At 40.6% G+C, this 15,816-nt stretch overlaps 1 protein-coding gene across 2 annotated transcripts in view; it reads right to left on the bottom strand.

Annotated features, from left to right (window-relative positions):
- The window catches only part of RELN (reelin), a 283,671-nt gene that overhangs the window by 2,765 nt on the left and 265,090 nt on the right, over positions 1–15,816 (bottom strand). The window contains exons 55-64 of one of the 2 annotated variants that reach the window (XM_063155546.1): positions 15,012–15,118; positions 14,355–14,597; positions 13,627–13,802; positions 11,992–12,065; positions 10,975–11,136; positions 10,092–10,249; positions 9,023–9,242; positions 7,831–8,028; positions 7,341–7,439; positions 2,083–2,362 (exon numbers count right to left, since the gene is read on the bottom strand). In XM_063155546.1, the coding sequence (XP_063011616.1) occupies positions 2,233–2,362; positions 7,341–7,439; positions 7,831–8,028; positions 9,023–9,242; positions 10,092–10,249; positions 10,975–11,136; positions 11,992–12,065; positions 13,627–13,802; positions 14,355–14,597; positions 15,012–15,118 (1,567 nt within the window). In that variant the 3' untranslated portion in view covers positions 2,083–2,232. Of the gene's footprint in view, positions 1–2,082; positions 2,363–7,340; positions 7,440–7,830; positions 8,029–9,022; positions 9,243–10,091; positions 10,250–10,974; positions 11,137–11,991; positions 12,066–13,626; positions 13,803–14,354; positions 14,598–15,011; positions 15,119–15,816 lie in introns of those variants that run through there. The other variant, XM_063155547.1, reaches the window with a different exon arrangement.

Here is a 15,816-nt window from a genome sequence, read left to right as displayed (position 1 = left end):
GGCTGCTCTGCAGCCACAGCACACACCAGCTGGGCCTGGAGGAAAGCACAGCCCAACTCTGAGCAGCTTTGCTCTTTGCTCTGAGTACATGGGACCAAACAGAGCCTGCCAAAGTGTTTGGCTGAAAAAAATCACATTTCTGGACCTGGTTAAATTTAGGAGTGAGCTTGGTTTTGCTAGCCTCAGCTTGGACAAGACTTGGACAGATGGGGTACATGCTGTGCTGCAGTCCTTGGCTCAGGAGCCTTTTCTGTCCTGTCTTTGGTCTGCCTATGTCCAGCAAAAGTTCAGCAGAGATGTTCAGGACTGGTTTTGGACACTGCTATGTGCACCTAGCCTCTATTTCACTTCAAATGACCAACCATTTTGTATCTGGCCTTACAGGGATGATGAAGATGTTTAAAACAATGAACAAAGAAAAAGAAGGAAAAGAAGGAATTGAAAAAAAGGAACAAAGAAATGCTTACCTAGTAATGTAGAAGGGATCTACTTATTTTTTTATTAATATAATTGTGTTCCATTGGAAGATGATCAAGGTGTTAAAAAGAGGCATGTATTCATGTCCTACACTGAGCACCATAGCAGTGCAATGTGTGAAAAATAAGAGAAGTCTAAATTCTCAGGAACTCAATGTGTATTTTTTAACTGGCATTAATGTAGTTCAAACTTGTCCTCACTGACATGAGACAGACTTTCCATCTACTGGTTGGATGCCACAGAAGTACCTTGATGCCTGCTGTAGAAATACTGTGATTTTCACTCTTTCCATGGGTAAATATGTATACCCTATGCATTACAGTATTGTATCATATTGCACCACAAAATCAGAGTAGGTGTGGTTTTCACAATCAGTGGCAACTGGAAGACACTTTGTCAGTGTGTAATGGACTGGTCAGCACCTGCTGAGCTTTCTGTCCTTTCTGTGCATTCACTGAACCATCAGCCAGTCAGAGAAGTTCAGATCCAAAGTAATTATCTGTGCATTACCAATCGAGCACAAAGCAAAAAAAAAAAATAAAATTAGCAGGCATGACTGCTGTATAATATGTTTTTGACAGTTTTGAGTGCACTACTAAAAAATAAAAAGAAGATAATACTGCTTGAATTTATGTAGGAAACCCTAAAAAATGTTCCAAAGAAGTACCTGGAGTAGTGTTAGTTGAAAGCAATATGCAGCCAATGCAGAAAAGCAAAAACAAAACTATCTAGGTTGTGTTCAAAAAAATACCTACAATAAAGCAATTTATGAGAAGGAGTCTCTCTGGACTAAAGTCTCTTAGTGTTTAGTAGAGCATTATGTTTATTGCATGTTTCCTAAAGCACAATTTGAACTACAAGGCTGCAATTTAAAGTTTATGAAAATGGAACAAAGCCAAACTGAGTGAAAAATATGCAGTGCATAACCCCAGTAAATACTCATGTCTTTCCTTATTTGCGTGTTTTTAATTGATGGGGCACAAAACAGGAACAAAATAGAAACAAAAATATTTGAGTAACAAAATTAAACATGAAAAAAGCCTTAGAACACAGCAGAAGTATGTCCCTTAAGACTAGGTTTGGAGTAAATTTTGATGCTGAATTACAAATGCTTTGTTAGGCAGGTACTGTAATGGAAAAAGTCACGTGTTCTGACTGAGGGCTCATATCAATGGCAAATATTCTTTGGTTTGGTGGTCAACACTTGAACCCTGAGCTCAGCAGCTGTCCTGGTTAGTGGCATCCATTAACTGCAGCAGCACAAAGCAGCTGGGTTACATGGCATGAAAGCACTGCCTGGGGACACTGGTTCTGTGTCCAAGGGGCAGGTGTGGCCATGGCAGATTGACTGGCATACTCTGCCTGACTGTGGCTGCATCTCTGTGGTCATTTATTACAGAAAAAAAGTGGGAATTGCCCCTTGGCTGCCCATACAGTGCTCTGGGGGCCCTCTGTTGGTAGATCTCACTGTACCCTCTCTGAAGCAGATGGAGAAGTCCCATTGCAGCCTTGGTGAAATTCCCACTGCACATCATTCCCACTGGCACAATCTACTGAGCAATTTCTGCTAAGTTTAACTTCCCCAGTGCTCCCTGAGGAAGCAGTGCAGGATCAGGGCCCTCAAGAGCTATGTGGCACATCTCAGAGTATAAATGATTTTCCACCAACCCCTCATTGACAAAACTTTGTGAAAGAGCTGCAGCTGTAACAGAAACATACATTTAATACTGATTCAGGGAAAGTACTTACCTTATTCTAGTGTAAAACCAATGACAGCAAACAATGAAATACAACACAAGTTAGAAAATGCCTTTCAATGCATGCAGCACTGTGATTAGTCATAAAACCCTGATGAGGTTTAGAGGCAATATAGGACTTTTCGTCTCTTTTGAAAATAAAAATTGAACAAATTATTTCCTCAGCTTTCAAATCAATGTTTAGATTTTTATTTTCTATAAAATTCAGCATGCACTTTTTAGAAACATAATAGAAATGTAATAGAAGCACAAACCGCATCATTTTAAATTTGGCATAAATGTTGTGAATATTCAGATAGTCACCTAATGTTTGAACTACTCATGTTCTTTATCATAAATTGGTTAATACTTAATTTAAATGCATTTTTCAAATCTTTGCTTTTTACTAAAAAAAGGAAGCTGATGAAAATGCTTTTCCACATGAGCACTTCTTGTTAAATCTAAAATATGCAATTTGTATTTAATTATTCCAAAATACAGATAAACATTCTTTGCACCAAATGCAACATAACTTCTCACTAAATCATTTGTGCCAAAAATGTGAGACTATCTCAACAATGAAGAGCGTGAAGTGATGGCTATGAAGGGATTCATTCTGTTATCTATCAGTTAACCATAAAACAGTAGGAGGGGATAACATTTCTTGCATTCCTTGCACAACTTATATTAATTTGGATCACATTACAAGTTTTGGGGTAAAGAAAACAATATCAGACCCTTAGTGTTCATCTTATAACTATCCTTTATTTCTCAGTACCTGTGACATTTAATTAAGTTAATGAGATGTCCCTAAGGGCCTGCCCTATACACAAAGAAATGGCAGTTGTGTGATGCACATGCAAGGAGGTGTGAGGTGTGTGTGCAGAGGGCAGGCTGAGAGCTGTGCTTCCAGAGAAAAACAATGTGCAAATGAAATGCAGGATTGGACATGGGCTCTTCTTAGGGCAGAAGTACAGGGGCACAGAAAAACACTCTTTCTTAAGCCTGGGATAAAATACTTTTTTATCCTAAGAAGAGCCACATGGAACACATGAGAGTTGGGCCCAAAGCTTTCTTTACAAATGGAGAGAAAAAACGCTGCACTAATGAGGAATAATCAGCACTGGATTATAAAAGGGACTGGACAACTTAACAACTTGCCTCCTCTCCCCACCACAGGACAGACACTGACTGTTGTTAAGTTGGAAAGTTCAATTTAATGTATAACATTGTCAACACAGGTATTTGGTTTCACCTGTTTAAAAGAGGTGCTCAATTTAAGTACCATTTGCAGCTGCATCACAATCTTAAAAATATTGCTTTTTATTGAGTGATTCAAAGAGTTCATTCATAAGTGGAATGATTTTAAGTAAGATACAAAAGCATCCATCTTTGGCCTTTTTTATCATTGCCAAGTATTTTGCGTCCATGTATAATCTGCAGGTTGATCTGCAGCAATTTTTTGGGGGCAAAAAGGAATCAAAGAAATGGCATCCTGAAGGCATGTTTGCTGGTGAGAGGATGGTGGCCCTTGAGTCAGAAACTGTTTGAACTGAACAGTGTCATGATCCTGGCTGTGCTTCAGCTGTAGCAGTATCTGCACTATGACTTGGCAGCTAGGCCTGGGACAGAACTGACTGCAAGCCTTTGGATTGCTGAGAGGAGTTGGGCCATGGAAGCAGATATTCACAGATATGCCCCTGGGGCGAGCACTCTAGGGTGGAGCAGGGACATCCCCTGTTTTGGATGGGAAAGAAAATCAAGAAAATCCTTATTTTCTTTGCCTTCCTACAGATCAGCTCTGCCTGCTGGAGGTGCTTTCCCTGCAGCTCTTAGCCTGCTCAAGGAGAGCATGGCTCACTTGCCTGGGGGCTGAAGAAAAGTTGGCACAGCAGCTGGGTGTGCACCTGGAACCTGCTCAAGGAGAGCATGGCTCACTTGCCTGGGGGCTGAGGAAAGGCTGGCACAGCACCTGGCTGTGCACCTGGAACCTGCTCAAGGAGAGCATGGCTCACTTGCCTGGGGGCTGAGGAAAGGCTGGCACAGCACCTGGCTGTGCACCTGGAACCTGCTCAAGGAGAGCATGGCTCACTTGCCTGGGGGCTGAGGAAAGGCTGGCACAGCACGTGGGTGTGCACCTGGGGGTGCAGGCAGCCAGGCCAACACACAGGCTGGGAAAATCAGACCTCGATCACCCCACAGGGTAAGGAAGAAAACACAAGAAGAGATGTGTGGAAAGGCAGGAATTTATTTATGTCCCAAACCTAGTGTAGGTTGGCTCCTTGCTCCAACACCTCACAGGCTGAGGCTTGCCTGTTGCATCAATGTGGGTACACAGATCACAAACTTGAGAGTCTAGGACTGAAACCAGAGCCAGTGAGGATAATTTTGATTGTTCTGGAGAGGTGTATGGGGTCTCATCCAGGGTTGTAAGAGGACTGAATACAGACTGTGTTGGATGTGGGCCATCAATGGGTTCTTGTCTAGAGATGTTCATGGCCTTCTGAGACGAGGCCAGAGTTCCAACAGAAATTACTTTCAATTTAGGAGGCACAGGTGTTTTCTAAAGTATCCCAGCTTTGGGATGAATAAGCCAGACAGAAGCCTACTGACTCCCCAATGACTCCCTATAGAATTAATGGGAAGAGGCAAACCCTGGTGAATGGCTCGAGGTCAGGCTGTGCCTCTCTGCAGCCCTGGGGTGGCTATGGCCCACAGAGCTCTTGGTGGGAAGGGAGCACACCCAGAGGACTCTGCCTCCTCCCCTCTTGCTGGAGAGGTGCCTGGGAAAGGGGGTTTGTTCTTCCCAGAAGCAGGCAGTGCTTCTGTACCCTTCCTTGGAAAATGAAGGAATATTAAGAATGGAAGCCATGTCCTATCCCTAGTAGTCACAGTGTGATTTCTGGTAGCCCTGGTGTGTGCAGAATCATCTAGGGTAAGTACTAACAGAGCCAGGCTCCCTGCTGATACCCTGAGGCACTTTATGGAGGTGACTGAGTGACTCTTCATCATTTAACAGGTGAAGAAACTGAAGTGTTGGGGGTAAAGTGATCAGTGTGAGGTGACCAAGTGAAATAGCAGCGCTACAGAAAAACCCAGGTGAGAGTATTTCTTGATAAGGAAGTTGCAGCTTACTTGCAAATAAATTTGAGGAGGCCTAAAGATTATTTTGATGAATTACAATGTGCAGATAGAACTCAAGCAAATCAGAGGAGTTAAATGCAGCTGTCAGGTCTGAGCACATGCCAGTATAGGAATCAAATGCACCATGGCATGGAATTCTGCCCTTCCTCAGAGCAGCATGTCTCATGTGTTGTAGTTAGCAGGGACTGGAACTCTACATCTGGCCTTTGGGATATAAGATGTCACGGCACTGTGTTTCACAGGACTTGGTAAGGGAGAAATCAGTCCAGTTTGGTCTGTCTGTCTGTGGATTGTACAAATGTCACTTGAACAGGGCGGAAATCCTCTGCCTCTAGCCTGATATTTAGGGCAATTTTCAGAAGCTCTTAAAGCTCTTTAACAGGACTAAAATAATAAAATGGAGGAGACCTGTGTGCCCACCTGGTTCCTTCTCTTGGCAAGGTGTGGTTACTTGCTATGGCCATTCCAGTATAACATATCTCACATGCCTTGTTGTTACCACTCAACTTGTGTGTTTAGTCTACAGACTGGCAGACCTCATTGTCAAAGAAGTTCTCCACATTTCAGCCTCAGAATAACTTTTTAAAGATCTGTTTTATTCCTACTTATGGCACCTAATTCAGTGCTTGGATTGATGGGTAGCATTATATTTATTTTTACTCTTACATGTTTTTTTCCATTAATTTTATTTTTAATTGAAAAGTAGAAAGACTCATGAATATTTCACAATGACCAGTTCCCCTTTCAATGGTTTCCTAACCATGGTGACCTTCCTGCAGGCTCATACTCTTCCATATCTTTCCTGATGCAGCATCATACAGGCATTGATTGACTAAACCAGGAATTATATCCATCTCTCTCCTCTGTTCCTTCCAGTTTTAAGCTTAATGTTATGGAAGCAGAGCCCAGCAAGGTGTGTAAAAGCAGTGGAGGGTGTACAGTTACTCAGTGTTGGGACCAGTTTGGTTTGGGGTTGATATGAGTGCCATGCAAGCTGGTGCTTCTTGGTGGAAAGGAGAACAGGACTAACTAGCAATCAGACAATTCACTTTTCTACTGTTAAAAAACATTACTTGCAGTGCCTCTGCTTAATTCAGAAACCTCATAGCTATAATTACACAGTCTGGAGGTTATCTAAGCCGAATTTCTCCATTGCTTGCTTTTAAATTGTTCAATAAAAAGAATGTTTGAACCTATCTATGGAGCGGGCTCGCCTCTCTTTGCCAACCATTGCCAGCGATGAGTTCCTGCCCGGGAAGCCACTAGCACTTCACTTCTACTGGAACTAAACTGTTAGAGAAAAAGCAGGTCATCTCTTCGTGGTGCAACACAGGAAAAACGGGTTAGCTGCCAGCGAAACCCATCTCAAGAATGGGAGAATCAGGAGGGTGCAGACTTGGTAAAATCTTGACAAGGGGATGAATATAGAGCTCGGACCATAGGAACCTGATATAGTGAACCCTGTTTCTGAACAGTATCCTTCTTACTAAAAAAAGGAAATGAATAAGGCATTAGTTGCTAACACAGATTTTTAAGAGGCACGACAACATTACTTTGTGCAATGAACAATACAGAAGAATCTTTTTTATCTTTGAAAGGATATAGATCAGCCTTAAATGGCAGCACAGTGTTGAACAGGATATCCTTTCTTATGTCCCAGCACAATAATTTTTTAATAGTCATTGCTGCATTACAGGACCACAGCAATACTTGGAGGTGATAAAGCCCCACCTTCCCTCCTGCATTTTTTCCATGATTTTTTCCACACACCCCCCTGCTGTGACACTTACTTTGTGTCCATGTTAACTACTGACTGTTGCAGTCAGGGCAGAGCATCAGGAAAGATAGGATTTTAAAGGTTTCCCTTTGAGAAAGGATTACCCTGGGCCACAATGGTTCTTAATGAGCTTAATACTCATGTCATGCTGGAGAAAGTTCAGTGCTTTCTGAGGTGGGGTGGGATGAGGTGAGGCTGATACTCACAGGACGACTTCTACGTGGTCCAAAGCCCACTGATCGTGACCTGTTCCGTTGTGACGGGGCTGCCACCAGCGCAGTAAGACTCCTTTCATTCGTGCCTCCCTGTCACACAAACACAGGGCCTGTCAGAGCTCCAGACTGTTGGTGCCCTGCATTTCCCCATCTATCCCCCAACAAGAGCTGAGAGCAAAGTCAAATTATTTCTATGTCACTGAACATCAACATATTGTACATATAAAGCACACTAATATTTAAAAATACACACAGGTAGGGAGAATTTTTTCCCATTATCTTCAAAACAAGCATTCTTTCTGTTTTTCTTTTAAGGGCATTGATAAACACTAGCCTGGAATTTCTTAATCAACCTTCCTCTTAAGTCTTCTTCTTTGTTTACCCTCTCATCAACCTATTTTCTTCAACAGTGATGCAAAGATAGGTTACATTTTAGCAGAAATGTGCACTTAGAGGTAATGAAACGTGACTGGGTACTCACAAGGGAACATTATAAGACACTCTTTGGGCTTGTATAAAGTCCTTTGGCTGATGCTGTGCAATTACTTGCCATGTAATTCCATTATTTACACTGTATTGGAGGAGCACTGCCTTATCTACAGTGTTAGGATCACTCAGATTGGTGTTGCAACTGTCTGTTTGTGAAATACTTCCAATTTGCAAAACAAACATGATTTTGCTGTAAAACACAGAGAGAAAAAGTATTTTCAATATGCAAGATTATTCAAATTGGAACAATTGTATTTTTAGGTTTATTGCAGTTACCTTATCAAAACTTGCAGCATTTTCAAGAATCATTACTTTAACATGCAAAATAAACTGTTCTTACATCTTTAAAACACAGCTCCCCTTTCAAAATAATAGTTTTCTATGTATAATATATTGTTGCAGGCAGGATCCAGTTTTGCAATATATCTGCACAAAACTGAGATGGATAAAAATGCAAACATGTAAACGAGTGTATGAAAAGTTTAAGAACAAACAAAGGTTGAATACAAGAAAGTGCCTAAAATATATATATATATCATATTCTATCCAGGTGTTCATCAAGTAAGAAGAGAAGAGCCTGATTATATCTAGTCCATTGGCCAATTCATCCTGTTTCTAATCTTGCTTTGGACAAGATAAACCAGTCCTGAAAGCTGTCACTCTGTTAAGAGCCAGCACAGGCTGTTTACATTTGTTTTTCCATGGCCAAAGAGGCTCAATAGATGAAAAACCTACTCCCGTTCATTGCCAGGTGAATATAATTCTATTTGACAACTGAAATGAGAAAATGACCCTGTAATTACTAAATAACATCTTTAGTCATAACCATTGTGGAGGCACATACAAACATGGGATTTGTCTTATCAGATCAGGCCCTGGTCCAGGCAGTCTGGTGTCCAGTCTGTGCCAACAGCTTCATTGTCATTGCTGGCTTACATAGACAGTGCTCTGTTGGGCATGATGAAAACATCTGACCTTTTCATCTGACATCCTCACTCTCCATCTTCCAAATCAAAACCACAAAGCATTTTGCCAACCCTAATGTTTTCTGCCAGCCACATCCAACTGCACGGCACAGCCAGGTCAGTCCATCCTCATCTGTACAGGCCACATGGCTGCACATGCATGTGAAGAGTTTCCTTTCTCATGAATTGTTAGAAGAGCTGTTTAGGCTCAACTATTACCTTGCTCGGGTGAGATCCAGAGGCTTGGTCACAGCTTGTCTTACTTGACATCCGTTAAAGTAGAGTGAATCTCCATGGGCATAGGGTGCCAGCTGTCCACATCCATTCCCTATCACTCCCCCCTGAATGGTTTCCCAGTTTATTTCAGTGACTCTTTCAGACTCAAAATTATCTTTAATATAACTCGGCAGATCATGGCTAAAAACAGAGCAGTCATCACCTAAAAATGACACAATGAAGTTGTAAAACATGCAAAAAATAGAAAGAATGGAGAAAATTGAGTTACAGGTCATTGTAATTCTTTTCAAGGTTGTGACTCAATATTCAGTGTGAGGACAGCCTGAATATATTTCAGCAGATTCATTAACAATGTGCACATTGATATACAGCAGTCATTTTTACAAAATTGAGGCTGTGAGTCTAATTTTTACAGCAGTATAACTTCAAGAACTGCAATACAGTTTCTCCTGTTTTGCACTGATGCCAATAGGAGAAACCTCAAATTGTGGGTTGAAGGCAAAAATGTCTAAAAACTCAGAAGGGATCTGATCTTATACAGTTATGAGGCTCTCCTGGAAGACATTAAACACTGGCTCCACTCCCACAAAGCACTTAGAGCTTACCAAGGGCACTCAGGTACCATTAGGCATGTGCTTAGCTGCACTGAGGGCTTAGAGCAGAACACTGTGTCCTGATGGGGCACAGAGTCCCTTACAGATGCCAGTCACCAACATCTGGATCCCATTTGCACATCCTCTGGGATGCACCCTTGGAAGGAGCATGGGGTGGAAGCCAATTCTGGGTAATCAAGTAGCCATGTTCTGCCTTCAATGAGGACTGGGTAGACTTTCCATACAATGCCAGGTGGGAGAGACTGCTGGCTCAATGTAGAAAGAGTAAGAAGGGGGAAAAGCTGTAATTTGGAGCCCTGACAAATTATTAATTTTGGATTTGTTACTCAGACATTCCAGTGATGAATTTGGACATGATACATCACTTAGTCTTTTTGTTTAATTTTGAGCTAAACTAGACTGTAGTGGATGTACAGAGAGAAATGAAGAAATGGAACCTTGGAATCCTTCGTCACAGATGCAGATGGCTCCAGTCGTGCAGTACCCGTGGCCGCTGCAGAGCTTTGGGCACGCTTCCCCAATGTACACGTGGTCGATTGCCCAGCTCTGCTTCTCCAGCTCTTCTCCCTTCTGAATCCACCTGAACTGGGTTGCACTGCAAATATCAACATCCAAACACTGTGTTAGGATGCATAGCAATTAAACACATCTGCATAGTGATGTTCTAATACACCAGCAGCAAATGTAACCAAAAATGTCATGTGAGGGGGCTGTGACTTCAAAAACTGGAAATACCCAGCCTGCTACATCATTGGCAGTAGTGACTTCTATTAACAAAAATCTTCTTGAAGAACATTAATTATTGTATTTGCAGGGACCTTTGTGGTAGGAAGGAATGATGAATCTGACTCCATGTTCTCAGAAGGCTAATTTATTACTTTATAATACAATATTATATTAAAGAATACTATACTAAACTATACTAAAGAATACAGAAAGGATACTTAATGCTAAAAAGATAATAATGAAAACTCATGACTCTTTCCAGAGTCTCAACACAGCTTGGCCCTGATTTGCCAAAGAGTCAGAACAACTCATATCAGTATCCAATGAAACAATCACCTGTGGGTAAACAATCTCCAAACACATTCCACATGAGAACAACACAGGAGAAGCAAATGAGATAAGTATTGTTTTCCTTTTCTCTGAGGCTCCTCAGCTTCCCAGGAGAAAAATCCTGGGTGAAGGGATTTTTCAGAGAATGTGAATGATCCACAATAAGGAATAATTTTTAATTCACCAATTGTTCCTAGTAAGCCATGCCAGCAAGGCAGCTGTCGTTTTATAGGTCCACAGTGAGTTGACCTTTGGTGAACCTACCTGGATGAGACATGGTCAGGCAGCTGGATAGTTATTCTTCTCCACATGGAGCTGTTAACAGAGTTATAGATGGTAGCTTCATGGAATTGAAATGGGGAGCAGCCAATGCTATTAGATGAGGAAGGAAGGCAGTGTGTCTGGACAAGTTGCCATGAGTCTGTCCTGTAGGAAGCAAAAAAAAAAAAAAAAAGAGAAAAATGTTTTAGAACAACTGAAAAAATAATGAAAGGAAAACAGATTATTTCTAAGGGTCATGACATTGCCTGTCTTACTAAAGAAACAAGAGATTATGACCAATAGATTGTCAGCAATAATTTTCATTTCTCTGGAGCCACAAATAAACAAGAGGTGAGAGGTCAAAGCACAGGTGCAGCCAGGGGGATGTCTGAGTGTTGGGGAGCCCTTGGTGGTGGTACTCCCAGCAGTGGGGTACACACAGCTGCTCTGGGCTGCCTGACAGGATTTATTTAGGAGGCAGCTCCTTAGTCTCTTTCTTACAGTCTTCATGAGTGTCCCAATAGAATTTGCTACATTTTCACCCACAGCTTTTTGAGCACAGAATATACCTTCATTTTCACAAATTATAGCATGCTGCTATTCTACAGCTCATGAGGCAGTGCTATTGTTAGCTAGGTAAAGACCAATTTGGAGTTCAGTAACTCCCAATTCATGACAGCTTGGTCCTGTATCCTACTAAATAATTTCCTGCAAATGTGTTTTCCTGAGAGCACATTTTTAACAGGAACATGCTCATGATTGTAACTACAAGCTCAACAGCATGAACCTGTCAACATCTGGGATAAAATATAAAGAGAATTTATGGGAGTTATGAAGACAAATCCCAATGCTTGCGCATGGGCTTTGTTCAGATTCTGTTACAACATGAATAACAAAGCACATTACAATAATTCATGTAACAACATGAATAGCAAAGCAAAGCTTTAATAAATAGAAGCTCTCTACATTTTTAATGTCATACTATTTTTTTTCAGGTCTGTGTATTCTGCTGTCATTTACCTGGCATCCTTTGTATACTCCAGCATCACTGAGTGGAGGTCCCCACAAGAATTTGCCTCACAGCCAACCACGATCTATAGCACAAATAAAATCAACTGCTATAACAATTCAGGTAGGCATTTAAAGTGATATATAATCAAGTTATGTTCTCCTTTTTTGTTTCTTTATTAGATGTATGAGAGATTGTCAACTTGGGTAAAATCCATCAGAAGTGGATGGAAAACAAAAGACACAGTACTTCAGATACTGTTTTTACTTAAAGAATTTTACTTCCTTGCTACTGTTATTTCCTAACAGAATCCTAACATTTCATTTCTAAAGTCCAAATTAAATATCTAAACAAACATTTTTTCTGAAACAAAATATATGGTAGTTCCTTGGCATTTCCAAAAGTGAAGCACCTATGAAATTTAAAATTCATAATGATAAACATGTGGATATAAACTTTAAATCAGTCCAATTTAGAAACAGAATTATTCTGAATATTTAAAACAATAGACACATTTGTTCCATATTACAGTAGACAGATTACAATACCCAGTGTACATTACATTGCTAAATTTCAAAACCAAACAGAAGCCATGCTACAGCTGAGTTCTTAGTTTAGAAATAAAACCTTTGCTGTGAGCAGTGAAGAAAAATGGGGAGAAGGTCAGGAAAGAAAAACTCTGCAGTAAGAGTTTAGTAATATAAACTATTAAATGCTGATGGGTTATCCTAATTTTGGTCTTAAAATAGAGGAAAAAGATGATAGGCTGGGTAAAATAAGCATCTTGGAGGCAGTCTTGACATTCAGTAGTAAAAACTTCAGAGACTCCTCCAATATATAATTGTTTTGGCATGCTGAGTGGGGAAGCAGTGCTTTAGGGATTACATTAGACAGTAAATATGAAATAGGCAGTGACATCGAGAAAAGGTGAAAATATTGAGCAGTGGAAGATGGTAAATTCTGTAACTATCTTGTTAAACAGAAGAGCAAGAAAAAAACCATAATAAGAAAATGGATTAGTATTTTGATAACCCTACTTTCATGTTAGTTCCTAGTTTAAGACAAGGTACTTGGGTAATGGCCAAGAACATTTCTGGAAAACAACTACTTGTTGCCTTTGGCCCTGGGTATAATTCTACCTTAAATCAAATTAAAGTGCTCAGAAATGTTTCTCTGATGGTTTAGGTAATTTGCCATAGCATAAGGAAGAAGAAGGGGCACCTCTACTTGAACACACTTCCATTTTCCATATGATGCTCTTCTCCAGCCTTCTCCCTTACTTTTTCTGTTCCTTCACAAATTAGGGGAAAATAACTTATTCTGCATGGCATCTATTCTCACCTTAGAAAATAATTCCTACTGTATCTGATGATCCAATCATTTCAGGAAAAAGGTATTAGACTTCTAATTCCTCTGAGTCATCCCAACAGCTTACAGACAGTCAGAATATTTTGACATTTTACATTCATGCAGCCCTTCTGGTTCTCATTACCTACACTTCATATTTTCCTTTGATTTCTAGTAAAAAGTCACTATTAATTATTCATCCAATTGAGCATCCTAGTTGGAAGAACAATAATTTCTGGAGACACATTAGATGAATTTTCATTGTGTTCTTTACTTTGGAGAGAGAGAACATTTCTTACTTTAAACTGCATCATGTATCCTGGCTGTATAATGAGCTCCCTGGAGGACAGGATGTTGTGTGTTTTATCCTTTTTCTTATTTGGCCAGTAGAGATGGAATGATGGATTTCCACAGAACCCTGCAGTTCTGACTGCATTAGGGTAAAAGCTCCAATTTTCTTCATGAGAGGTGCCTTCTATTAAGATGAGTTAAATAAAATTACTGCATTGTCTTGGTAAACATCAAGGCTTAGAAATGAATCCACAGAATCGCTTGACAGAGTACTTTAGTGATATGGATACTACATTTATGCTATCTGTAATGACACACAGTAAGCTACAAAGAGAGAGACATAATAAAGACATTCATTGCCAGAGAGGTAATTATAGCATTTAAATAACAGTACTTTTAAAAAATATGATAAGAGCATAATATCAGAAATTTAAATGAAATGAGCTGGAATGAAATAAACTTTTTTATGTGTGCAGACATGTGCACACATATACATCGGAATATATATGTGTGTGTATACACACACACATATATATATGTACACATACACACATATATATATATTTACACACTTCTATGAATAGCATGAAGAATAGCATATAAACAGCATTAGTCCACAAAGTGAGAAACGTGCAGAGTTAAAATAAAATAAAATCTGCATGCAAGCTCACAGGGCTCAGGTAAGACAAGAACAGGTAACGCCAGACCACAGACGAGCTGCGGCAGCCTGTTTTACCATCATCAAAGGTGTCCACCAGCTGGCTGGGGTTGATCTCAGCTCCCCCAATGAGGATGTTGTCCAGAGCCCACTGGGCCCGCTCGGGGCCGGGCACCACGATGCCGCTGCTGAGGGTGAAGGGCTGCCACCAGCGCAGGCGCGTCGTGTTGGTCAGGGCGCGCTCGGGGAGCAGGATGTAGTCGTGCCTCACTGAGATGTACTTCTGGTAATCCATCTCGTGGAGCAAAGTCCAGGATATCCCTAGAATGAAAAGATGCAGGTTTAGTGAGATAAAACCAAACATATGGTAGAATTTTCTAAAGGATTAAAGATAATAGGAAATCAAAAAGTAATAGCTGTGGTCTTCTGATAGAGCTTAACTTCTAAGGATAGTTGGCAAGTGTTACTCACTCCAAGAGTAATCTTGCAATTGTAAAAAGGAATAATCAGCTTGGGTGGAAGCCACTGATTACTGAAATAAGGCAGGAAGATTATGGAAAACTTCTGAGCAATAGATGGAACTTTTAGATGGGGAAAACTCTTTACATGGACCAAAATAGCTTTGCAATTAAGAATTAGCTTTTTATTTTGGATCTCTGACAACTTGTCAGGTATTCATGGTGGGTAGATACAGAACCAGACTGAAACTCAGCTGTAAATACAGTATGTACTTGCCTCCATCAATGGAGTAGTCTAGCAGCACTCCTTCCTTTCTGCAAGTTGGTCTGTGGCACGTTGTCATGTTATTTTCACTCCCAATTCTCCCCCAGTACTGTAGAAACCTAAGAGTAAATGTATATGATCACATCTGTTAGACTTGCGTGAACAGAGGTTGCTTTCTGTTAACAGACATGCTGAAATTGTTCCAAATGCCAACATTTTTAAGCAAATAACACTGATACACAAGTACTACAAAGGTTTTCATGGAAACATTTTCATGGGAACCTCATGGAATTCAGCTAAGAACTGCCCCTGGGAGTAGCCCATTGCAAATGTACCAGCCAGGGACAGACCAGATGGGAGCTGCTTTGCTTAGAGTTCCCTGAGATTCCTGGTGGAATGGGAGCTCACCATGTGTTAAGGTGCCCTTGTATCAATGAAGGACATAAAAAAGTTGATAAACTGAGGCAAGGTTGGAACCAGAGTTCAGAGCCAGAGGTCATACACTGAAAAAATAGGAAGTTCCAAATGGATTTAACAGGGAAAAAAAAAAAAATCACTCTGAGAGTAACTGAATACTAGTAAAAGTGTTCCAGTACAGACAGACAGTAGGATCTCTGTTCTTGGAGGTTTTTAAAGATCCAAGGGGACAAAGTCCTGGGCAAACTGCCCCGAATTCAGTGGTACCTGGCTTTGAGCTTGAGGCTGGATTAGACATTCCCTGAGGCCCCTTCCTTCCTGTAATTCAGCAAATTGCAAAATTTAAGAAGTCAGTGTTTGGCTTCATTAAAGCACTATGATCAAGAGAAATGAAGTTATC

The sequence above is a fragment of the Melospiza melodia genome, chromosome 4 (genome assembly GCF_035770615.1).
Source record: "Melospiza melodia melodia isolate bMelMel2 chromosome 4, bMelMel2.pri, whole genome shotgun sequence".
Classification (NCBI taxonomy): domain Eukaryota; kingdom Metazoa; phylum Chordata; class Aves; order Passeriformes; family Passerellidae; genus Melospiza; species Melospiza melodia.
The sequence above is the reverse complement of the archived record's forward strand: the minus strand, read 5'-3'. Positions and strand labels throughout refer to the sequence as shown.